At 37.6% G+C, this 25,918-nt stretch overlaps 1 protein-coding gene across 7 annotated transcripts in view; it reads right to left on the reverse strand.

Annotated features, from left to right (window-relative positions):
* The window catches only part of AHI1 (Abelson helper integration site 1), a 210,341-nt gene that overhangs the window by 162,069 nt on the left and 22,354 nt on the right, over positions 1 to 25,918 (reverse strand). For all 7 annotated transcript variants that reach the window (XR_009690712.1, XR_009690711.1, XR_009690710.1 and 4 more), the window contains 6 exons: positions 20,752 to 20,933; positions 13,457 to 13,670; positions 12,013 to 12,205; positions 10,437 to 10,532; positions 6,220 to 6,405; positions 3,029 to 3,181 (listed from right to left, as the gene is read on the reverse strand). Coding sequence is in view for 4 of the 7 variants with exons in the window: in XM_061130460.1 (XP_060986443.1) it covers positions 3,029 to 3,181; positions 6,220 to 6,405; positions 10,437 to 10,532; positions 12,013 to 12,205; positions 13,457 to 13,670; positions 20,752 to 20,933 (1,024 nt within the window). In the remaining 3 variants the exon portion in view is untranslated. The remainder of the gene's footprint in view (positions 1 to 3,028; positions 3,182 to 6,219; positions 6,406 to 10,436; positions 10,533 to 12,012; positions 12,206 to 13,456; positions 13,671 to 20,751; positions 20,934 to 25,918) is intronic.

Raw genomic sequence — 25,918 nt, forward strand, 5'->3', positions numbered from 1 at the left:
GGGCCCCTCTCATCTCACACCTCAGTGACTGCAATGGCCACCTTCCTCATCCCCAAGGTCGGGCCCCTCTCATCTCACATCTCAGTGACTGCAATGGCCACTTTCCTCATCCCCAAGGTCGGGCCCCTCTCACCTCACACCTCAGTGACTGCAATGGCCACCTTCCTCATCCCCAAGGCCGGGCCCCTCTCACCTCACATCTCAGTGACTGCAATGGCCACTTTCCTCATCCCCAAGGCCGGGCCCCTCTCATCTCACATCTCAGTGACTGCAATGGCCACTTTCCTCATCCCCAAGGTCAGACCCCTCTCACCTCACACCTCAGTGACTGCAATGGCCACTTTCCTCATCCCCAAGGTCGGGCCCCTCTCACCTCACACCTCAGTGACTGCAATGGCCACTTTCCTCATCCCCAAGGTCGGGCCCCTCTCACCTCACATCTCAGTGACTGCAATGGCCACCTTCCTCATCCCCAAGGCCGGGCCCCTCTCACCTCACACCTCAGTGACTGCAATGGCCACCTTCCTCATCCCCAAGGTCGGGCCCCTCTCACCTCACACCTCAGTGACTGCAATGGTCACTTTCCTCATCCCCAAGGTCGGGCCCCTCTCATCTCACACCTCAGTGACTGCAATGGCCACCTTCCTCATCCCCAAGGTCGGGCCCCTCTCACCTCACACCTCAGTGACTGCAATGGCCACCTTCCTCATCCCCAAGGTCGGGCCCCTCTCACCTCACACCTCAGTGACTGCAATGGCCACCTTCCTCATCCCCAAGGCCGGGCCCCTCTCATCTCACATCTCAGTGACTGCAATGGCCACTTTCCTCATCCCCAAGGCCGGGCCCCTCTCATCTCACATCTCAGTGACTGCAATGGCCACTTTCCTCATCCCCAAGGTCAGACCCCTCTCACCTCACACCTCAGTGACTGCAATGGCCACTTTCCTCATCCCCAAGGTCGGGCCCCTCTCACCTCACACCTCAGTGACTGCAATGGCCACCTTCCTCTCATTCTGAGGTATCCTATTTCAAGGTCCACTACACGCCATTGTCAGCATTGGGACAAACTGTTAATCTCTCCTAAAATACAACTGTTATCACACTTCCTTCTCACCTGAAACCTCCCACTTTTCCTCAGTCCCACACAATCAAATATTAAGCTACCTACCGTTTGAGCCACTTCAGAATGTGGGCCTACTCTATCACCACCACTTGACCTCTTACACAAACTCGGATTTCCCGCCCACCAAGCTTTGAGTGCCTGAGGATACAACAGGTGCGTCCCCATTTATGTGTAACATTGCCCCAACATTAAGTACTCTCCTCTGTCCTCTTCACTCACTCTTAACCTGGCCACTCTTTAAAGTCTGTCACAGCCTCCACCAACCTGTTGAGTGAACCCTCACTCCAGATCACCATTTACTTATCAGACATTCTCAAACTGCTTTCATTTCAGGGTGCTTTACAGTCTTAAAAATTTTTCGAGGATCCTCAAATGTGGCTATATCTACAGATATTTATCATATTAGAAATTAAAACTGAGAAATTAAAAAACCATTTGTTAATCATTTAAAAAATAACAGAGCAAGTCCATTGAATGTTAACATAATTTCTTTTCACAAAAGATTTCATAAAATGGAACTGTTCTATATTTTTGCAAATCTTTTCAATTTCTGGCTTAATAACAGGTAGCTAGATTTGCTTAATAAAAGCAAAACTGCTTCTGCATATCAGATATCATTTAGCCTTGTGATATCAGATCTCATTTAGCCTCTGGAAAACTCTAGCGTGAGGGAATTAAAGTCAAAAAGACAGATTAAATCATTACAGAATCATTAGAATTATTATGATCTTATTCTGAAAACAGACTAACTTTAACAGACCCCTTGGAAAGGTCTGAGGACTCCCAGCAGTCCCTGAATCACACTTTGAGAACTGCTCATCTAAACAATTATTTTTATATCTATATTTCCTGAAGAGTTCTTTGCAGCATACCTGATAGTGAACAGCACAGTAACTCCCATGTTCCCAACTGATGTGAAAGGTCCCCACGGGCACAGTCTAAGTATTATTCTCTCCATATTACTATGTGTAAAGTGTTTAAAAGTGACCTTAAGATGTATCTGTAAAATTGGCCTCAAAAAGAAAATTAAATATGATGCAAAACAGAACATGAAAAGGTCTAGGAAAACAGTTACTCTTAAGTATATAGTGAGTCTATAAAATGAACCACTCCACTCTTTATGGAAACAAATAAGAAATTAGCAAAACTTCACCAGTAATGCTTCTTGCCACCGCAAAATGTGATAGCCAAGTACAAAAAATTTTAGTGAAAGCTTAAATACTGCTCAACTTCTGGTAAAAGGATGTACATATACCTGTCTCTATCAAAACGTGATTCAGGAAGAAGCCAGGGACTGTGAAAATTTCACGAATCTGAAAACTGTGGATTTATGGGCTGAACTGTGTCTCCACAAATTCCTACTTTGAAGCCCTAAACCCAGTACGTGAGAATGTAACAGTATTTGGATACAAGGTCTTTACAGAGCAGATTAGGTTAAAATGAGGTTGCTAGGGTGAGCCCGAGTCTAACAAGAAGATGAGACACCAGCGATATACCCACACAGAGAAAAGGCCACGAAGAAGCAGGAAGATGGCAGCCATCTGCCAGCTGAGGGGAAAGGCCTCAGCACAAACCAGCCTTGCATCCCTTAATCTGGGACTTACAGCCTCCAGAATTATGAGAAAACAAATTTCTATTGATTAGGCCAACCTGTCTGTGATCTTTCTTATGGCAGCTCTGGCAAACAAATAAACTCTCCATATCCCCAAAGAAGTTAAGATAATATCTGTATGCACACGATAGGCACTCTATTATTATTTACCAAATGAATTAATAGGCAGACAAGATGATGGCTAAAAACAAGGATAACCTGAAAGTTTTGAGTAGCAAGCTAGTTACCCTAGGAGCTGATGGCGCATTTTAAAATAAATATCTAAATGAATCCAGTGTCAGTGAACACTTCACCTGCCCAGGCAACCGTTTCCACTTCACCACTTCCTTTGAATCTTCTAATCCAGGCTCTGTGTCCACTGAACTTGGCTCATGGTGTCGCTCACGGTACACTGGTTTCCCCTTTTCTTCCTGAAGAGCCATCATAGAATGGTAAGATGGCTTTACCTAAGTACGTACAGAAAATGAGAAAATGTATGTATCATGTTAATCTTTTTCTCTTTTCTAGCATATATGACTTTGAAAATATTGAAATAAACAGTATACTATGAAAATGTTTCAAAATGTAATCCAGAAAAAAAATTCTACTTTTATTTGTACACTATTTAAATAAAATAAAATGAATGGACTTCTCTAATAGCTCACTTGGTAAAGAATCCGCCTGCAATGCAGGAGACCCTGGTTTGATTCTTGGGTTGGGAAGGTCTGCTGCAGAAGGGATAGGCTACCCACTCCAGTATTCTTGGGCTTCCCTTGTGGCTCAGCTGGTAAAGAATCCACCTGCAACAGGGGAGACCTGGGTTTGACCCCTGGGTTGGGAATATCCCCTGGAGGAGGGAAGGTCTACCCACTCCAGTACTCTGGCCTGGAGAATTCCATGGGCTGTATAGTCCATGGGTTCCCAAAGAGCTGGACATAACTAACCCTGATGCTGGGAAAGATTGGGGGGCAGAAGGAGAAGGGGACAACAGGGGATAAGATGGTTGGATGACATCACCGACTCAATGAACATGGGTTTAGGTGGACTCTGGGAGTTGGTGATGGACAGGGAGGCCTGGTGTGCTGCGGTTCATGGGGTCGCAAAGAGTTGGACACGACTAAGCGACTGAACTGAAATGAAACAACTTTCACTATCACTTTAAATAAAATGTCAGTTGCTTGAAATTACAGTCCTAAACCCAAAAGCCTTAAAACAAGGAAAGGATAAAACAGAACTCCAATGAAATAGTTTTAGTTACTCTGTCCCTTTGTTTCTGCCTCTTCACCAATACCTGCCAGATGGTATATTATGGCTCTGGCATTGTACTATGGCATCTCTGCTTTAAGATCACAACATAAAGACCTGATGTTTTTAAATCCTCCATTTCTTTTTTAATTTTTTTATTTTTTCCATTTATTTTTATTAGTTGGAGGCTAATTACTTTACAATATTGTAGTAGTTTTTGTCGTACATTGACATGAATCAGCCATGGATTTACATGTATTCCCCATCCCGATCCTCCCTCCCACCTCTCTCTCCACCTGATTCCTCTGGGACTTCCCAGTGCACCAGGCCCGAGCACTTGTCTCATGCATCCAGCCTGGGCTGGTGATCTGTTTCACCCTAGATAACATACATGTTTCGATGCTGTTCTCTCGAAACATCCCACCCTCGCCTTCTCCCACAGAGTCCAAAAGTCTGTTCTATACATCTGTGTCTCTTTTTCTGTTCTGCATATAGGGTTATTGTTACCATCTTTCTAAATTCCATATATATGCATTAGTATACTGTATTGGTCTTATCTTTCTGGCTTACTTCACTCTGTATGATGGGCTTCAGTTTCATCCATCTCATTAGAACTGATTCAAATGAATTCTTTTTAATAGCTGAGTAATATTCCATGGTGTATATGTACCACAGCTTCCTTATCCATTCGTCTGCTGATGGGCATCTAGGTTGCTTCCATGTTCTGGCTATTATAAACAGTGCTGCAATGAACATTGGGTGCACGTGTCTCTTTCAGATCTGGTTTCCTCAGTGTGTATGCCCAGAAGTGGGATTGCTGGGTCATATGGCAGTTCTAATTCCAGTTTAAGAAATCTCCACACTGTTCTCCATAGTGGCTGTACTAGTTTGCATTCCCACCAACAGTGTAAGAGGGTTCCCTTTTCTCCACACCCTCTCCAGCATTTATTGCTTGTAGACTTTTGGATAGCAGCCATCCTGACTGGCGTGTAATGGTACCTCATTGTGGTTTTGATTTGCATTTCTCTGATAATGAGTGATATTGAGCATCTTTTTCATGTGTTTGTTAGCCATCTGTATGTCTTCTTTGGAGAAATGTCTGTTTAGTTCTTTGGCCCATTTTTTGATTGGGTCATTTATTTTTCTGGAATTGAGCTGCAGGAGTTGTTTGTATATTTTTGAGATTAATCCTTTGTCTGTTGCTTCGTTTGCTATTATTTTCTCCCAATCTAAGGGCTGTATTTTCACCTTGCTTATAGTTTCCTTTGTTGTGCATAAGCTTTTAAGTTTAATTGGGTCCCATTTTTTTATTTAAATCCTTCATTTCTTAAAATAGATTTAATTCCATTCAAACCAATGAAAACCAACACTGTGGTCACAGTTTACAATATCAATACAGAATATGCAGAATGGCCTGAAATGTTTTGTGGCAATGAGACAAAAGCAAAAGTTTCACCTCATTTTAGGACAAATGTTTGCTAAGATAGTCATAATTTTAATCTATATACAACAGAAGTAGAAATATTACTTGTTGATTATTTGAATAATAGTGTAAAAAATGTGTCTATAATTCATGGGTCTGCAAGCTGTGGTCTAAATATAGCCAATGACATTTTTGCAAATAAAGTTTTATTCAAACACATCCAAAACCATCTGTTTAGTTATCATCTACATATGTGTATGTAGCTACTTTCACCTTACCAAGGAAAGGGTGAGAGGCTGCAACAGAGACTGCATAGCCTGCAAAGCCTAAACTATTTACTGTCTGGTCCTATTTGTCAATTTCCACATTGGAGTCATCTGCCTGCAATGCAGGAGACCCGGGTTCGATTCCTGGGTTGGGAAGATCCCCTGGAGAAGGAAATGGCAACCCACTCCAGTACTGTTGCCTGGAGAACCCCATGGACAGAGGTGCCTGGTGGGCTACAGTCCATGGGGTCACAAGAGTCAGACACGACTTAGTGACTAAACCACCACCACACAGTAAGTCATTCTTTTATCTTTAATATTTAAAGATCAGCATTATTTTTTTTTTAATTCTTAAAATTAAAATCTATATTTAGGACTTAAAATTCATTAAAATGTCTTTTAAGTATCAGCTATTACAGGCTTAATATATAATCTCTGAAGTTTCCTTTCTATTTCAGACATCTATTAAAATAATTCTAAAGTTTTTATCTGTATAGAAATAGAAACTATCACCCCCACCCTTTAATCTCAACAACAGAAGATATATTTTTTGCATGTGCTATTAACTTACACATTCTGGAACTTTCAATCCTCTTACAGTTACATACAATGTTGATGGATAATGATTTCTTGGACATTTTGACCACCACTCAAAAACCTCAACGACATTTGACTGGGATCGAGGCTTAGTAGGTGGGTAATACAGTTGCAAGCGAAGTTTTGAATTGATGTTTACATTTCCATTGGCTCCTAGAAGCTTAAAATGAGAATTCAAATGAAATGTTACCTTCATTGAAAAGATGCCCAATAAAGCAACAGTAGACAGTCAAAAATTCATTTTAAAAAGATTAATATGGCATGCTGAAATTCCTCATATTTGTAAAGAAAAGAAAAGAACACTGACACAGTTGGTTAAGCACAGTTTCAGGTCATTTTGACGAGGTAACCCAAGTGACATCCTAAGAGCTGTCTTTTCCTCTATACAACTTCAGACCATTGGTAAAGCATTAACATTATTGTGGCAGGTGTTACCTTGTACAAATAAAGTGATCAACACACATCTGTCTGTAATAATACCAACAAAGATTAAAATGCGTATTATTTAAACACAGAAACAAATTTCCCATTTGTTCAACATCAGTATTTTAACTGATAAAATTTCATGGTTAAACTTCCAAAAAGTCAAAATTATTCTAAAAGAGAGCTCCATATTATGTTTTTAAAATGTTTTGGTCCACCTTCTTAAAAAGGTCTATTCAATTTAAAAAACTATTAAGACAACATATGTTTAAGCTAAATAAGTGGACACTCTTAGGAGAAAAATTATCTCACCAACTCAAAATTAGGTTCTCTTTCACTAGACTGTGACTGTTAAGTAGAAAATACCTCTGTTAACCTTTGTGTCCTCTACAAATTAGTAGAGACAACTGAGAGCTTCTGCAGCAGTTCAGGCAGAACATGGAGGTGGAAAACTAGAGTAGGAAGGGACAGGGTACAGGGAACATTTAATAACTGTTGCTGATCGTGCAACTTGGTAAGTAAACGGGGGAGAGCCAAGAAAGATGCTTAATGTAGTGCTGTCCGACAGAACTTTCGGTGATGATGGGCACGCTCTCAACTTGGGCCATGCAATACAGTGTCCCTAGTCACTTATGGCTGCCGAGTACTTGAAGTGGGGCTAGTGCAACTATGGAAATCAAATTTTAATTACATTTAATTTCAGCTCATTAATTTGAATTCAAACAGCTACATATGACTTGTAGCGACCAAAACAGATAGGGCAGCTTTAAGGCTGTAAGCCTGGGAGACTGGGCAGATGGTGGTGCTACCAAACGAGGTAGCAGATAGGGAAGATGTAAGAGATTTAGGGAGGATGTTCAGTTTGGCGGAGTCAGATAGCTATGGGTCACCCAAGCTGAAATGTCTGAATTTTGAAGCATACGCAGGAAAAGTGGGTCTAAGAACAGTGGATTAAAGGTGAAATAATGAGCAGGACTAATAGTAAAGAGATAGGTGGAAGACCAAGAAGGAAACCGAAGGAAACAGAAGGAACAGGATGAAGAAAATCAGGAATAAATGGTGTCAAGAGAAACCAAAGTATCAAGAGCTTCAAGAGCATGGGATTACACACGTAAGTATGACTGGTAAAGAACTAGAAAATGTTCAATAATTTGGCAAACAGAAGCTTCATTAGCTGAGGCAAAACCCAGATTTGCACTGTGTTCAGGAACAAGGTATCAATAAAGAAACAAAAGTTAGCAAAAATACATTTCATCTTTTCCCCATCCCTGTAGGAGAGGGTGTAAAGTCAATGGAGGTTGTAAGCTGAGGGGTGACATTATGAAATAGAGGGATAAAAAAACAGTTTCAAACTGAGCAATTGAGATGTTCAGTCATTAAATATTAAGCACTCATGATTCCTTTCATAAACTATACTATCTGCCTGAAGCTATCACAAGGCAGTAACATAATTTTTAGAAGGTTATTTATTCCTCAGATTCTAAATCATACTTTCCGTAAGTTGTTTTAATATTCACTAGCCAATTTAGTTTATATAAGTATGCTGCTTAGTATGAGTAAACAACTAAGATTCAGCCAAATCCTGCCATTATGATTACAAAACATATAATGTGAAGCGTGAATAAATAAGGTTTTATCATTTTGTAGTTTAACAGATGAATCATATACATGTGCTTAAAGAATAAAAAATGCCTCTACCTGAGAATTAGGATAAAGTTTCATTTATATCTGGACAAAGTTCTTTGGGGTTCATTTGGACCACTATGATAACTTCATAATTATCTAGGACATTCCTAGAACCAATGGTACAGGTATTAAAACATGTGCATTGTAATCTGATTCATGTCACTTTCTTGAAGATGAGTTTTTTTAGTCAGTTTCCATATATTTATTAATTCCCTCCATAGATACTCATGATAGCGCTTCCTATGTGCCATTCACATGCAGGGAATGCTATTACAGAGAATTTCAAGAGTAATATATTAAATGCAAAGAGAGTTGGTAAAATAAAGACCAAAATATGTTCAACAAATAGGCCAAAAAGAATTGCCAGTGACTTGAAAACTTACAGTCTAATGAAAGATATATACATTTACAACAGAGGACGCACATACAATAATGTACCCTTTACTTCTGACTGCATGAATAAATAAATAAAAATCTGTATAACACTTAAAAGATAAAAATGTTGTGAAATACATTGTTTCCCAAGTGCAACTGACAGTAAATATGGCAGTTCTGCACAGACTGGAGCATAAAAGTAATGAAAGCAGTTTCTAATAAGACCACAAGGTGGCAATGTTCATTCACTCTGTGAACGTGACCCTTTTTGGTCTTTTGTTTTTGTTTCTTTATTTGATTTAGCATGAAATGGGGTCTAGAAAAAGGTATAAAAGGTTATAGAAGGGAGATTTTAGAAGATACAATGGACTGAGAGATTCTAAAACCACTCTAGAATTAATGACTTCCTCACCACAGTCAATCTGCTGCCATTCAGCAAGCAGACTGCACCTCTCCTAAAGCCTCTAAACTTCAGCCCAGATTAAGTGTCTCATCTGGGTTTTCACAGCATCTGCTCCATAGCACATAATCATACAGGCAATATGCTTACATAGAAACTGAACTGGAGGGCCAGGACAATGTCTAATTTATCTACAAATACCCTATTTTTAACAGAGTGCCTGGCATTTCACAGATACTTAGTAAATATTTATTGAATGAATGGATGCACAAATGGAAACATTTTATAAGATAACACAAAACAGGTTAATTACTAAAGACTTCTTAGAACTCAAATTTATGTTTGAAATCAGAAATTAAAAAATTATGAAATTAAAATTTACCTTTTTTAAACATCAATCCATCCACATATTTCATCTTTGTTGATTTTATACCTAGACTACAGCAAGAATTTTCTACTTTGATTTCCAGTACCTACATTTCTGACCTCTCTAATTCATTCTCTACCCAGCAAAGTAGGCTTTATAAAAAATAAATCAGATTATTTCACCCTTTGGTTTAAAATCGTTAAATGGCTTCCCATTACTCTTTAAAGTCTATAATGGTGGCTAGTTGCTACACTGGCTTGGGCTCAAAGACCCTGTGTGATCAAGGCCCTGTCTACCCCAGCAAGCTCTTCAGGCACCGTTTTCTCCCTCAACTCTGTCCTTCATTCTCAGTGGCCTTCTTTCGGTTATCAAGGTATTCCTTGCTCCTTCCAACATCAGGGTCTTTGCACGCTCTGCATCCAACCTAGAACTCTCTCTTCCTCATTCCTGCCATCCAGCTCATGATCAGGTTCAATGTCCTTTCTGTAGGAGACCTTTACCTGATACCACAGATGCTTTCATCATCTTGATAGTCTTCATAAAAATTATAATAAACGCTAAGCTCTATGATCAACTGCTTTATGCCTGTTTTTCTTGCTAGAATATGAAGGCCATGAGGTCAAGGAGTTTATCTTTGTTCACGGAATAGAACAGTGGCTGGCACATAGTAAGGGTTCAATAAATAATTTGTTGAGTTGAATAAATGCAGGCAGGGCTGTGTGTGTCTTTTTTCAATGCTGGGTCCTCAGAGTATAAAGTGTATCTGGCACACATTTAAGCACTGAACAAATATCTAAGATCTGAATGAGCATCATTTGAGTTTGAATTAATACCTCTTCACCACAGCAACCTTACCTCCTTATCCTAACTCCTTATATGACACCAAACTGAGTTGAAAAAAAAAAATAACCCATAACATTTGAAGATTTGAAAAAGATACCTTGAGAAATGCCCAGGCGATTTTCCGGAAGCCACATTCTTGGTTTCGAATTTCAGAGTTACTCTTAATTTCTTCCATGCTTAAGAAATCAAGAATCTGTAAGTAAGCATAAAAAATTATTTCACAGTATACTAGGTTATCTAAAATTTAATATTTTCTAATATTACTAAAATTTTAAAAACCCTCACTTAGAAGAAAAATATTTTTATCTCATCTCGCTCACTTTTAACTCGTCCAGTTAGTAAGGTCTGTTTCTGATCACTTTACCTTTTACCAATAAATTTTTTAAGATTTATTTAAAACTCAAGACAAAGTATTATCTCAAATATAGTCCTGGCAAAAATATATCAGGCATAGAATTCTTAGGCTTTGCTCATTTTTGAATGTATGAGCACAGACTTCAAAGACTTGTTTGTTTAATAAACTCATGGCCTTATCTGCAGATTCTTCCTTGGATCAACTTCCTAAGTTGTGTATTTTCTCTTTAGATATATGTTTTTATTAGGCTTCTCAAAAGATTTTCTTTCATATCTCCATCTTGTCTGAGTATTAAATTTCATGGATTTCCAACCAACCAGCCACAGAGACAACATGTGTTCTAGGTTCTTGTCAGAGACTACCACTTTGAACCTACTGGTGCTTATCAAAAGGTCAGCTGAGGTAACAAATCTATAGGAGACTACTTAAAAAATACTACATACTCCAATTTATTCCTATTTTTTATATGCTTAAACTTGTCTTCAATGTAATACATTCCCAATGAAAAAAACACAGTATAAGAAAAATATATGACGAAGTAAAAACAACTTGTAACCCAGACTCACAGCTGACAAACATTAACATCAAGTTTACAGGTATTTAAATCTTGTTCTATGTATTCCAACACTATTTTGCAAGCTATTTTCATATAATATGTAGTGGCTAGCTCAAGTCAATATATACATATGTATATCATGTAAATATCATAAATTTAATAAAAATCATAATTTATTTAACCAAACTTCTTGTTAACTGAAGACACCTATTTCCTGGCATGCTGCGATTCATGGGGTTGCAGAGTCGGACACGACTGAGCGACTGAAATGAACTGAATTCCTTAAAATTTCTGCTATTACAAACAGTGCTTAAATAAATATCCTTACACACATCTTCGAGTACTTGCCGTTTATCCTTTAGAAGAAATACCAAAAGTTGGAATAACAGCTTTAAGGACTTCTGATGGATATTATCAAGCTGTCCTCAAATTCTCACACCACTTTTTTGTATTACAAATCTACTAAAATAATAGCTTGTGTGCCAAGTTTCTTCACCTGTGTCTGACTCTTTGTGACCCCATGGGCTGTAGCCCGCCAGGCTCCTCTGTCCACGGGATTCTCTAGGCAAGAATGCTGAAGTGGGTTGCCATGGCCTGCTTCAGGGGATCTTCCTGACCCAGGGATCGAACTCTGATCTCTTAAGTCTCCTGCGCCAGCGGGCAGGTTCTTTACCACTAGTGCCTGGGAAGCCCCAAAATAAAAACTTATTTATTTGTGCTATTAAAATATTAATTAAAACTTACGCTCTATTCAATTCATACCTCAAAGAACAGGATGACTTTAGGGCTCTCATCAAAATCTTGAAGCAAATAGGGAAAATTTTCATTAAATATAATTTGTTCTTCCCACTCTGGAAGCCTTGATTTTAACTGTTTAAAATCATACGGCTGGGTCATAATAGGAAGAATATAATCCACATTCTCTTTTTCATAGTAAGATGAAACAGGCCGTTCACTGTTCAAGAAAGATACTGCCATTAACACCGTTCTTTGTAATTTTGAGAAGGCGAGAAAAAAATAAAACTAGAGTGTTGAAGGTGAGATGATCAGAAACAATAGATAGCCATGATACATAAGGAAAAATTATTTTATGTATCTAGAAAGCTACAAATTTTATGAGGCTGAAAAGTAGTAATATCTTAGTTCATTTTTCATTTATATACTCTCAGTTTCAAAGAATTATTTCATTATTTAAATATAAAGTGAGAGGTATGATTTATCCTTCCACATTAAAGCTAGAATAAAGTAACACCTTCAGAATATTAAATGAGTTTGTGATAAGTTAGTATATTAGAATTAAATAACAAAATGTGAGCACAACAGGATTGTATGTACTTCAAGGTTTGTTATGTTTTCTTTCTATGCTCCAAGACAAATGAATAAGTGGATAACCTTTTTGATAATTTTCTTGTTTCCCATTTCTGCCATTTTTCCAGGCAAATAATATTTTTGAATTCTAGTACAGTCATTTATTACACTTTGTATTTGGGTTTTAAGCATGTATTAGCTACAAAACAAATACTAGGAAAAATTAAATTCAAGACATCTGCCTCACCTGAGGGACAGACAATACATTATATTCAAAAGAAAATATATATGAAAATATGAGGTTAGACAACTAAAGGATTTACAGTGTAACATGAGACGACTTACAATGCAACCTAAATATCATAAATTGTCATTAAGCTTTGGAGAAACTCTCTCAACTCCCCTCCACTTAAAATTACTCAATTAGCACAGTCACTTCATTTCTTCTATAAGACATATTGATCAATAACAATAGTTGAAGAACACCTACAATTAGTATGAAAATTTAAAGTGAGAGTCACTCAGTCAGTCGTGTCTGACTCTTTGCAACCCCATGGACTGTAGTCCATGGAATTCTCCAGGCCAGAATACCAGAGTGGATAGTCTTTCCCTTTTCCAGGGGAATCTTCCCAACCCAGGGATTGAACCCAGGTCTCCCGCATTGCGAGCAGATTCTTTACCATCTGAGCCACAAGGGAAGTCCAAGAATACTGGTGTGGATAGTCTTTCCCTTCTCCAGTGGATCTTCCTGACCCAGGAATTGAACCTGGGTCTCCTGCACTGTAGGCGGATTCCTTACCAACTGAGCTATCAGGGAATGACTGTTAGTGGCAGTAAAAGGACTTCTACTGGAGACAGTTTCAATTTCAAGGACTGGCTGTATAATTTAAAAAATTACCTATCATCTTTCTTGACATATTGACCAGTATTCTCATCAACCACATGAATTTTTACCATTGGGTGAGAAATCATAAAATCTGACTTAAGTCGATCAGTCCGGTGAATGTAAACTCCCAGGACAAGGTCATCATCAAGCAAACATTTGGGATAAACTGGACTATCACGGCTTCTTATTTCATGAACACCATCACCATCAGTGTCTTCATTATCACCTGAAACCACATGCGTGGAGGAAAATCAATGTTATCAATGTGATAATTAATTGTTCCCAGAACAATATACTCAACAATAAACACTGGATTTACAGATAATCTAATGCTCATGATCCATGCTTAATTATCTCTGTTCACAAAGAAACTTCAAGGAAAAACAGAGAAAAAGCCAAACAATAGCAGACTACGCTCTGAGAGTAAATGCTTCATTTACTAATGCATCAAAATAGGGTGAGGTATCTTTCTTTGTTTTCCCTAACAAGGACCAACAACACAGAAAGAAAAAAATGAGAGCCAAAGACAAAAAAGTAATTTTATCTAGGTATTTTCTAAGTGGAACATGTATCACTTAAATCGTTTATAACTACAATTTCTGTTTCCGGGTAGAATGCAGCAACAATGTTGCAGTCAATGTTTCTGGTAAAAAACAACTTGAAAAAGCCAAATAAATTGCAAAAACCTTATTTTTAAAGGCATCAGAAAAGTACAGAAACAACAGACAGTAGATGGACCAGAAGTCCAGAGAAGGAGAATCAATCAGGGGTAAGCTGATAGACTGGCAGGTGTTTCAGTGTCTGGGACATTTTCTGATCAGGATACAAGAAGAGGACAAAGGCAGAAGTTCACCACTGGGAGAAAGAGTAACCAGAAAAATTTTTAGTGGTTGTGCAGAGTTAAGTGATAAAATTGGCCTCAAACACATGGCCAGCAGGAGAGGCTAAAGAGGAGTGAAACCTCCCAGTCTTGTTTTAGCAAACAAGAGCTCACCAGAGGCAAGGGCCTGAAACAAAGCAGGCAAGGAGGAAGCCCTGGAGGGCATGGTGATTTTACACCCACAGCCACTTTTCATCTGGGGTCACTTACCAATTCTGGGCATATCTAGAGGTTGAGAATCCAGGCATGGCCCCTACTGGGGGACAGAGAAGCAGCAGAGACTCTGGCGTTCACATGGAGCTGGAGTGACAAAACAAGGAGACCTGAGAGGCCTCAACCACATGGCCAGTCTCTCCCTCAAGACATCTGCCAAAATTTGAAGTTGCATGGGGCAGAAGGCTAAAGGACTAAGCTGAAAACCTCTGAAAGGCAAAACTGACTCTCCCCAAGTTCTCAAGGGCTAACAAGGCAAATATCTGCCAGGTTCTCAATTTGAAACACCTGGAAGGCCACATCCTGGGCACTGGGCAAATATGAGATAGGGTCTTACCAAGACTACAGCACAGATCTGACCTAGCTTAGATGAGTTGAAATTAGTTGTCCACTCTGTCTGCCTAAGAGTAGAAAGAGAAAACCCTCTCTAGTGAAAGATAAAATCATTCAGCAACTCTGGAATTCTACATACAATATCCCACATATAACAAAAAAGTTACTAGACATAAAAGAGACAAGACTATGTGACCAATATCCAAGAGAAAACACAGAAGACCCACAGATGATGTGTACTGGAGTTAGCACACAAGGACTTTAAATAACTATGATTAATATGCTCAAGAAATAAAGGGAAAGAAGGACAAATAATTTTTTAAAATGGAGACTTTCTATAGAGAATTGAAATTGATTAAAAAAAAAACAGGCATTATGGAACTGAAAAACATATCACCTGAAATTAGGAATTCAATGGATGTACCTAAAAAAGCATATTGGATGGAAAGGAAGGCATGATTAGTGAACCAGAAGAAAAATCATTATAAATATCCAAACCAAAGCATAATGAAAAAAAAAGAACATCAGGGAAAAATCATAAGAAACACGTGGACAAACTCAAAAGAGTTTGTGAAATTATAAATATCTAGAAAAACAGGAGAGGATGATGAAGAAGCCATATTCAAAGCAATAATGAGTAAGAATTTTCCACAAATGATAAATTATATCAATAAGTAAACTCTAAGCAGGGTGACTTCCAACAAAGCTTTAGGCACAGCATGATAAAATACTGAACCAAAGACAAACAGAAAATCTAAAGAGCAGACAAAGGGGCAAAAAAAGACAATAGACCCTTCAAAGGTACAGAAATAAGATTATAGTTGGGATTAAAAAATGATGGAACCCAGAAGACAACTATATAAACACGACTTCCTGCAACCTAAAATTATATGTTAGCAAACATGCTTCAAAAATGAAGGTAAAGGCATTTTAACGCAACAAAATCTGAGTGAATTAGCTGGCCTGCACTAAAAGAAAGAATAAATTGAATTCTTAGCGCAGATAAAAAATGGGGAAAAAAAGGAAAAAGTAAGTTTGGGGATGAATATAAATTAATATCAACTGTACAAAATGGTAACTGTAAAATCTGTGAAGTTTAAAATACATGCAGGTCGAAGATACATGGTGAGAAACTAGAAGGCAGGAGGGAGATAGATGCAGAGAACCTACCTGACAAAATTCAAAAGGAGTCAAACTACTCTGTTTTAGCAGTGATGGAGAAGTATTTCTCTTAGAGAGTTAGTTTGTATTAGACCATAAGTCAAGAATAAACTTAATGCTCTCAGAGCATCAGCAAAAAAAAGAAAAAAAAGAAAAGAAAAAGTAGAAGAATGTGTAATTAATAAGTTAATAGAAGGAGCAAATCTTTAAAAGTAACCTCAACAACTCAAAAGAAGCCAAGGAGAATAGGAACATAAAACACTTAGATGGTATAGAAAAACTAACAGTGAGATGATAAACCTAAGGGCACAGAAAGATCATAAACAAGAAGATACCCAGGAGTGGGGCACAAGAACACTTCACATTTACTGGGGACCTGTCCCCAAGGAGTTCACTGCCTGAGGGCTGAGATCCCACTTGTGCCGGAGTAGGGGAAGAAAATCAGTGATGGCAAAAAAGAAAGGAATATGGACACAAAGTGGCTCAAAGGCTGTGCAAAGCGGCACCGGCAGGGAGCCTAGGGGATGCGGGGGCAGAAGAAAGGAGTACTGCGGGGCCCCACCTAGACCTGGAGCCCATGGACCAAGCACAGGTCTAAAGGCTGCCCTCCTCAACTAGGTTGGGACCACTTAGGGGCACACTGTGGAAGACGACAGAGAAATGAGGGAAGGAAAAAGTGCTCTATGCAAACTCAGACCATAATGGAGAGTGAATCTAAGGACACTGTATATTGATTACTATAGACTGAATGCTTATGTCTCCCCAAAATTTACATGCTGAAATCCTAAACTTCCATATGATAGTAATAAGAGGCTGCGCCTTCGGAAGATGATTAGATCATAAGGGTAGAGCCTTCATGAATGGGACCAGTGCCCTTATAAAACAGAACCCAGAGAGCTCTCTTGATCCTTCCACATGGAATCTGCAAGCACCCTGATCTTGGACGTACTGGCCTCCAGAACCATGAGTTATAAATGTTTACAATTTAAGGCATCCAGTCATGGTATTTTGTTATAGCAGCTTGAATGGACTATGACAATGACAAAAGTGTCAATTGGATAGGAAGATAAAACAATCCTAAGCATGTATATACATCCAGTAACAAAGCTCCAAAATATGCAAAGAGAAAAATGACACAAACAAAAACAGAAATGAAGAAGAATACTAGAAACTTTAACACTCATCTCAATAGCTGATAGAGTAAGCGGACCAAAAAAAAAATCAGTAAGATGAGAATACAATAAACTTGATCTGACGTACATAAGACACCACCACACCCATCAGAACTCACATTCTTTTCAAGTGCACGTGGCCTATTTACCAAACTCATCATAAGGTGGTCATAAAGAAAGCCTCAATAAATTCAAGAGATTGAAATAATTCATAATATGTTTTCTGAAAACAATGGAAGATAAAACCCAAAACAAAAAGATAACTAGAAAATCACCTGCTGCCTGAAACTAAACAAAACACTCCTAAATAATGAGTGATCAAGGGAGAAATTTAAATGGAAATTAGGAAATACTTTTATGGAATGATAAGAATATAGAACATATCAAAAATTTGTGGGATGCAGATAAAATAGTGCTTAGATGGTCATTTAATGTATTAGAAGCAAAGGATGACTTAAATCTTATAAAATCCTCCTTATAAAGTTAGAAATCAACAGCAAATCAAACCCAAAGAAAGTTATAAAAGGAAATAATATAGACAGAAGAAATCACTAAAATTATATACAAATCTATGATAGAATAAGAATAAAAGCTAAAGGTTGGTCCTTTAAAAATATTTATAAATTGAAAATCCTGAGACTGATAAAGAAATCGAAGGAAATCCAATTACCAGTATCAACGGGTACCCTTTCAGATGCCATAGAGATACAAAATTTGAAAATCCATATTAAATGGACAAATTCCTCAAAAAATACAGTCTATCAAAGCTGACAGAAGAAACAGAAAATATGAAGAATCTGATATTTATTAAAGAAACTAAATCTCATTTAAAATTCTTCCCACAAAGAAAATCTTGGCCTAAGAACGTTTATTAGCAAATTCTTCCAAACATTTAAGGAAGAAATAACACCAGTTTATACAAATACAGAGAACTGAAAAAGGAAATATTTCCCAATTCTTTTTAAGACCACCAAAACTTTGATGCTAATTCTGGGTATTTCAACAAAAGAGAAGTACAAACAAATCTCTATCATGAACACAGGTACAAAAATTCTTAACAAAGTATCAGCAAATCAAATCCAGTAATACATTAAAAAAAAAAAAAGCTAATACATCACAACAAAGTAAGTGCCTCCCCCACCTCTGCCAGGAATACAAAGATAGCTTAATAATCAAATAACAATCACATTAATAGAAAAAAGGGTAAAAATTAATATGATTATGTTAATAGATGCAGAAAAAGCATTTGATAAAATTCAGTATCTATGAATGGTTAAAAGAAAAAAAAAAAAACTATTAGCCAATTAGGAATAATCCAATAGGGGTATTTACAAAAAAGTCTATAGCAAAGTCACACTCAATGGCAAAATAATGGATGCTCTCCCCTAAGGCTGGCAGCTAGAGAATAGTATTTGTTATTACCACTTCTATTTAACACTATAATCAAAATTCTAGGCAGTGTATCAAGGTAAAAATAAGGAATAAGACATCAGAATAAAAAAAGCAATAAAACTATCCTTATTAACAGCAATATCTATTATAAAGCTATTGTATCTAAGACATGGTAGTGATGTTAGTGTAAACCAGCTAAGAATGGAGATTAGTGAAACTGCCCAACTTACACAGTCATGTTATTCATGATAAAAGTGACACTGAAATGCAGGGGCAAAGATGCTCACTTCAGTAAATGGTATTAGATCAAGTACATATTCATATATGAGAAAATAATGGGTCTGGACCGCTACCTATCCCCATACATAAAAATAAATTCCAGGTAAACTGCAAATCTAAAAGTGAAAACTTGAAACAAAAATCTTTTAGAAAATAATATATAGAGAAACACCTTTAGGACTTGGGAAAGATTTCTTATATCACAGAAAGCACTTAAAATCAAAGGGAAAAACATGGAATACATTGGGCTATATAAAATCCTTAAATTTTGTTTTACAAAAGATATCAATACCAGTAGGAGAAAAATAATAAAACCCAGAGAGAGAAGATATCTGTGATATACATATATATGGCAAATATATTCTTATATATATATGAGAAAATTGTTATCTAGTCATATAAAACATTCTCACAATTTAATTAGAAAAAGGCAGACAATTTCATTTCTTAAAAAATTATACAAAAGACTTGAACAAATTTACTATGAAGGAATCCAAGTAGTCAATAAACATGAATAAGATGCTCAACTGCACTAGTTACCATGGAAATCAAATCAAAGTCAAAATGGAATAATCACTAAACACTTATAAGAATGACTAAAAGTTTACAATACTGACAATATAAATGTTAGTGAAGATGTAGAGCAATGGAAACTCAAATACTGATAACCCAAGTGTGGAAAATAAGAAGTATCTGTTAAACTGAAAAATATATATACTCTATGGCATAGCAACTCTAAGAATACGTCCAACAAAAAAAATGTATACACATGCTCATTAAAAAATGTGACCAGAATGTTCATTATAGCTTTACTTATAATCGCTTAATACTAGCAACACCTCAAATGTTAATCAATAGAACAGGTAATTAATTGTGATATATTCACACAATGGATATCTACATAGTACAAAAACAGGACTGATGATGCATAAGCTCAAGTGCATGCAACAACAGTATAAATCTCACACAAGATAATTTGGAGCAAAAAAAGCCACACACAAAGAGCATAGTATGTATAATTCTAAATATTTATCTTAAAATAGAAAAACAGGGAAAATTAACTTTGTGTTAGATGTCAAAATAGTATTCACTCCTTTAGGACAATGAACTAGAAGGGAATTTGTGGGGGGCTTCTGAGTGCTCATGATCTGGTTCTCGATTTGGATGATGACTTTATAGACATGTCCAGTTTGTGAAAATGAACTAAGTAGTGTACATACAATACATACACTTTTATTTTTAAAAAATTAATTACTGGAACCACAAAACACCATAAACTGCATGAATAAGCACCATAAATTCTAAAATTGCCCATTTTTTAATCTCAATTTTTGGTCAATTAAATGGAAATTAAAAAGAAAAAAAAAACGAAAATGTAAGAAGCAGAAAAAAGTCAAGAATAAGTAATGAAAAATAAGATAAAAGAAATGAGCAGAAAGGAATGTAGAAAGCAAGAGGTGAAACAAAAAGCGGGAAGAAAGAAGCTGAATTACGAGAAACTGTGAAGACAGCATGTTTGACAGACTTAATCTGCAATGTTTATTGGCTGTTGACTATTTACAATTTTCAATGCTGTCTTAATTATTTAGGGACAATAACATACAGAAGAAACCTGTGTCACAATAGCAACTACCACATTACTAATGATGACTCAAGTAAGACCAAGTCACACAGAGATCCACAGTTACAAATAAATGAATGCTATAATCTAGACAAATCTAAGCATAAGTATCAAATATTCTGTATCAGATTATGTTTTCAATTATACTATTTGGGACTAGATTTTCTTTAGTTTTAAAGACTAAAAGTCCCTGAATCAAGTTATTTCTACCAAGGCAAAATGTATTTTCATTTTTCATTTAATTTGGATAACAAACCTGTTTTAGCCTTCTTTTTCTTTTTTTTCAGTTTGGATTTTGTGTCATCTTGCATGTTGTCTTCTACATTTTGTTCCTTTGAGCTCATTTCATCATCTTGATGAGTATCTGAAGTAACTGCTCCAACTGGAGATTCTTTCTTTTGTTCACCTTCAACTGGGTCATCAGAGATGATCGACGTACTGCAAATATAATCCAAGTTCAAGCCACTGGAAATGCATCATTATTATTATTACCCTGCAGCAAAGTTAACAGCAAATACAGGCAAGGATAATCCTAAAATCAGTATTATTTTCTGCTGGGAGATACATATATTTTCTTACACACTAAAATGGTTAGCTGTCAAACTAAGTATTATGTGTACTAATTTACCCTTGAGTCAAATTAAACTCATCTCTAAACTCCTGGGGAAAATGATATGATCAATGGATCTGTTTTTACTTAGGACTGATAAAATCATCCTCACTCTCCTGTCAAGTAAATGAATAATGAACAAATCTCTAGATTATTTAAAATAAAAAAAAAGTGTTCTAATTTTGTTTGTTCTGTTTTCAAGAGGCTTCAGATATTCAACTTTTGATTTCTAGGTAAAAGTTAATTGCTTGTGTTTTCCAGTGGCTTATGTGCCATTATGTTTTCAGAAGACTATCATTAAAAATAAAATCTGCATCACATAAACTATTAATACTAAATGGTAAAGGGTAGCAGCCTAGAAGCACACTGAGGAGAAATCAGCCTATTAATGTTTGTGACTTACCAAGTAAAAAAGAAATCTGCATCTAATAATCAAAAATTGACTTCCAATATATTTAGTCATATTTCAAAAAGGGGGTGAGAAATATATGCAAGACAGAAAAAGAGACACAGATGTACAGAACAGACTTTTGGACTCTATGGGAGAAGGCGAGGGTGGGATGATCTGAGAGAATAGCATTGAAACATGTATATTATCAAGTGTGAAACAGATCGCCAGCCCAGGTTGGATGCATGAGACAAGTGCTCAGGGCTGATACACTGGGAAGACCCAAGGGATGGGGTGGGGAGGGAGGTGGAAGGGGGGATCAGGATGGGGAACACATGTAAATCCATGGCTGATCCATGTCAATGTATGGCAAAAACCACTGCAAGATTGTAAAGTAATTGACCTCCAACTAATAAAAATAAATGGGGGAAAAAAAAGAGTAAAGGAATATTTCAAAGCAGTCATTCTAGAAAGTCATGTTATTTTATCATATCATCAAATACTGTTATTTAAAGAGAACAGTTATCCTTTGCATGTCTTTGTCATGTAAAGCATGGTTTTGTTTAAAGTTCATAAACTGATCTTACTAAGTGTGAGTATGACTTACAGTTCATGACAGATACGGTAACTCTGTGAAGAAATAAGATTTATGGCATACTGCAGTAAGCAGTCTCTCAGGTGGCCTCCAGTGATCCATTCCTCCTAATAGTCATGCTGCTGTTTAGTCACCAAGGCATGTCTGACTCTTGTGACCCCACGGACTGTAACCCACCAGGCTCCCCTGTGCACGGGATTTCTCAGGCAAGAATACTGGAGTGGGTTGCCATTTCCTCCTCCAGAGGATCTTCCCGATCCAGGGGTCAAAGCTGCATCTCCTGCGTTGGGAGGTGGACACTTCACCACTGAGCCACCAGGGAAGCCCCCTAATACTCATATCTTTGTGTAATCCTTTCTTTTGATTGTGGACTGGACCAAGTGACTTACCTCTTATAGACAGACCATGATAAAAGTAATTGGTACCACTGCTATGATTGGGTTCCCGAAAGACTGTGACTTTGGTCTCGCTTCTTCTCTCTCAGGGCCCTTGCTCAAGGGAAGCAAGTGGCCCTGCTGTGAGTGGCCCATGTGAAGACGTTCACGTGGTAAGGACCTGATGTCTTTGGCCAAAAGCCAGTCAGGATCTGAAGCCTGCTAATGGCCACATGAGTGAGTTTAGCACTGGACCATCCAGATCTTCCAACTGGCATGTCACCTGGCAGATCCTCCCCTAGCCAAGCCTTGAGATGACCGCAGCCCAGGCTGACATCCTGACTGTAGCCCGTGAGAGGCCCTGAGTTAGAGACACCCACTAAGCCACTCAGATCCTGAGCCAGAGAAACTGGGAGACAATGTGTGTTTGCTGTTCTGAGCTGCTGAAGTCTGGGGTAACTTGTAAAGCATGTGCCTGTTAGCAACTCTGTCTACCCTCTTTGTTACAACTGGCTGTCTAGCTTTTAATAAGAGGGGAACTATTTTTAGATGAGGACATTAAAGGAAACTGACCCTGAGTATCAGAGAATGTCAGACTGTTTCCATCTCAAGTTGTTTATCCAGATGTAGATCACAAAAAACAAACTTACTGTAGTTAAAAGACACTTTTACCTTCTTTACCCCAAGGAGAGACATAATAAATAATAATCTACTCACAGACACTCACATTGTATATGTAAGCATATACATATAAGCACTGTATATAAAAAAGACTAAAGGAATAACAAATTGCTAACAGTGATTATCTCTGAATGGTTGGATTACTTATGTTTTCCTTTTTGTGTCTGTATGTTCTATAGTGAATAAATGCTATTTGTAAAATAAGGGGAAAATGTTATTTTTATAAATCTAAACAAGTATTTGTAACTAAATAAAGGGTGTATTTATGCAAAATAGGATATTACTATTCTTGACAGAGTTGTCATAAGGGGAAAAGCACATATTCCTTGTAAAGCATTAAGCACCCAAGAAGGGGCCACACAAAGGTTAGCTGTTAGTATTCTACTGCCCATGTGTTCAAAAGAGGCTTCCCAGGTGGTGCGGTAATAAGGAATCCATCTTCCAATGTGATGCCAGAGATGCAGATTCAATTCTGGGGAAAGGAAGATCTGGAGTAGGAAATGGCAACCCACTCCAGTATTCTTGCCTGGGAAATGCCATGGACAGAGGAGCCTGGCAGATTACAGCCCACGGGGTCTCAAAGACTCGGGCATGACGGAGCAATTGAGCATGCAGAGTACGCATGTCCCAAAGGAGGACTAAACATCTTCTTTCCGAAACTGTAACAGGGAAGAACCTTTTGTGTTCTATTACAAGTTAATCACTAAAGGATGTTGCCAGTGAGCCTAAATTATACATAATGGCCCGACTGGGAATCCTGCTTCTAAAGCAATGAGCATTAAGCTTTGTTTAGCTCATGGAAACATCTTGACCAGGTCCATTTGTGAGTGACTGCAGGGAGGAAGAAATTAACACACCCCGGCTGGAGGCTGATGGGAACCAGGAAGTGTTTGATTTTACCCCCCTCCCCCTTTTAGTATAAAAGGTGCCTGAATTCTAATTCAGGCAAGATGGTTCTTTGAGGGGTATGAGTCAACTGTTTTCTCAGTTTGCTGGTTTTCCAAATAAAGCAATTATCCTTGCCCCCAACAACTTGTTTACCAATTACCAGCCTGTCGTGCAGAGAGCAGGACGAGCTTGAGGTCGGTAACAAATTTTGGTGAAGCCAGCCAGGAGCCTTGGAGCTGCCGAGACCACCTGTCCTGAGGCTCTGACCTCCAAAATTCCCTGAAGCGGCACTGGCTGCCCCGATACCTGGCAATCGGAGCAAAGAACCAACATTTGGGAGCTGATGGGCTCCATATGGTAGGGTAAGTCACTCCAGTGTGGACAGCCAGGAACCTCATTCCCTCCCCACTTTTGGGCTTTTTTTTTTTTTCCTCAGGAATAAGCCAGTTTATTTTGTGGGGTATTCCACTGGGGAGAGGAAAGAATTGTAGGACTTTTACCTGATTTGTGAATTGGTTTGTGGGTTTCTTTGGATGTTAGCATTTGTTTGTGTTTTGCTTGTCTTGGAAAAGAAGGAATGTTTCATCTATCCCTAAAGAAAGTCCTCTAAAGTGCATTTTGGGAAAGGGATCCCATTACAGCTCTGAACCCACGGGTGAAAGGAAAATGATATCTTATTGTAACAATGGGTGGCCACAGTACCTCTTAAAGATCTTCATCTTGGGAGCCTGTGCACCACATATTGCTATTCTTGCTAGGTTAATTATGTCATTTTTGGTCATTTATTATGTTGTTAGCACATGTCAGACCCCCAAGACCAAACTTGAGGGTTTATTGAGGATTCTCTCTTTGTTCTTTGGGTTTTGTGTTTCATCTTATGTGCCTTTGCTTCTCCATTTATAGCCACATCAGTTTTGTGATACTTAAAACTTTTACTGATATGAAATGGGGAAAATAAACAGGAAAAAAAAATCTGTTTCTGTTCAAGAGTGGGATAGTCCAAGGAAAAAGAAGTTGTACTTGGCTCCTAAAGTCACCAAAAACTATACATAGAAACAGAAGCATCTTTTCCATAAATATTAGTAAAATGGTTTCACCATGTAGACAGGTGACCTTGATTGGTTCTGTCTGCCAGAAACCCAATTTGAATCTACCCTCTTTTACAACTGGGTCTTACACTGTTGTATCGGATTCAGGGCTAAAATTCTGGAATGGGAACTATGAGGCCCCTGTGTTTGTGTGTTTGCACATGTGTTACAGATGCGTGGCACTGCCAAAATTACGTTGTAAAGGGGCACTGTTTAATTGGCTTAATGGAAATTAAGTGCTTACACAAATACTCAAATACAATGAAACTGGCCAGAATGAGTTTCAGGTTCACATGATCTAGGAAATACTTGGTGTGGAAATAATATCTGGTATGAAAAGTTAGCTTAAACTTGTTTTTATACAGACATGTCTTTAGAGTCATCAACATTAAGTACAATACTTTTGTTGTACCTGTAGGTTCACTAGAAATCAAAAATACCTTATTCCTGTTACAGAGTTTATTAGAAAGTAAAATAATGGAACAAAGCTTTAAGTAAATATAAGTAAATGAAGTAAAGAGGTCTGGACTAAACTCTATGGGAATAATGTTTTGGAAATGTCTATCTAGAATAGTCTCTCCAGATTTTCATAACTTGAAACTAAATCAAGTTCTAAGGTAAGACTGAACCTAATTAAGAAATCTTAAAGGTAAAGTGGTAAAAACCTGAATTTCTTTCTCTAAGAGGATAAAAAGTTTTCTTAAAATATTGAACTACTTTTGGTAATTGTGAGTTTCTTTAAGTGATCTGTATTTGCCATTGAGATCTTTAATCATCATTGGTGAACTTTTAATATTTT

This window comes from Dama dama, chromosome 26 (assembly GCF_033118175.1).
Source record: "Dama dama isolate Ldn47 chromosome 26, ASM3311817v1, whole genome shotgun sequence".
NCBI classification, from domain to species: Eukaryota; Metazoa; Chordata; class Mammalia; order Artiodactyla; family Cervidae; genus Dama; species Dama dama.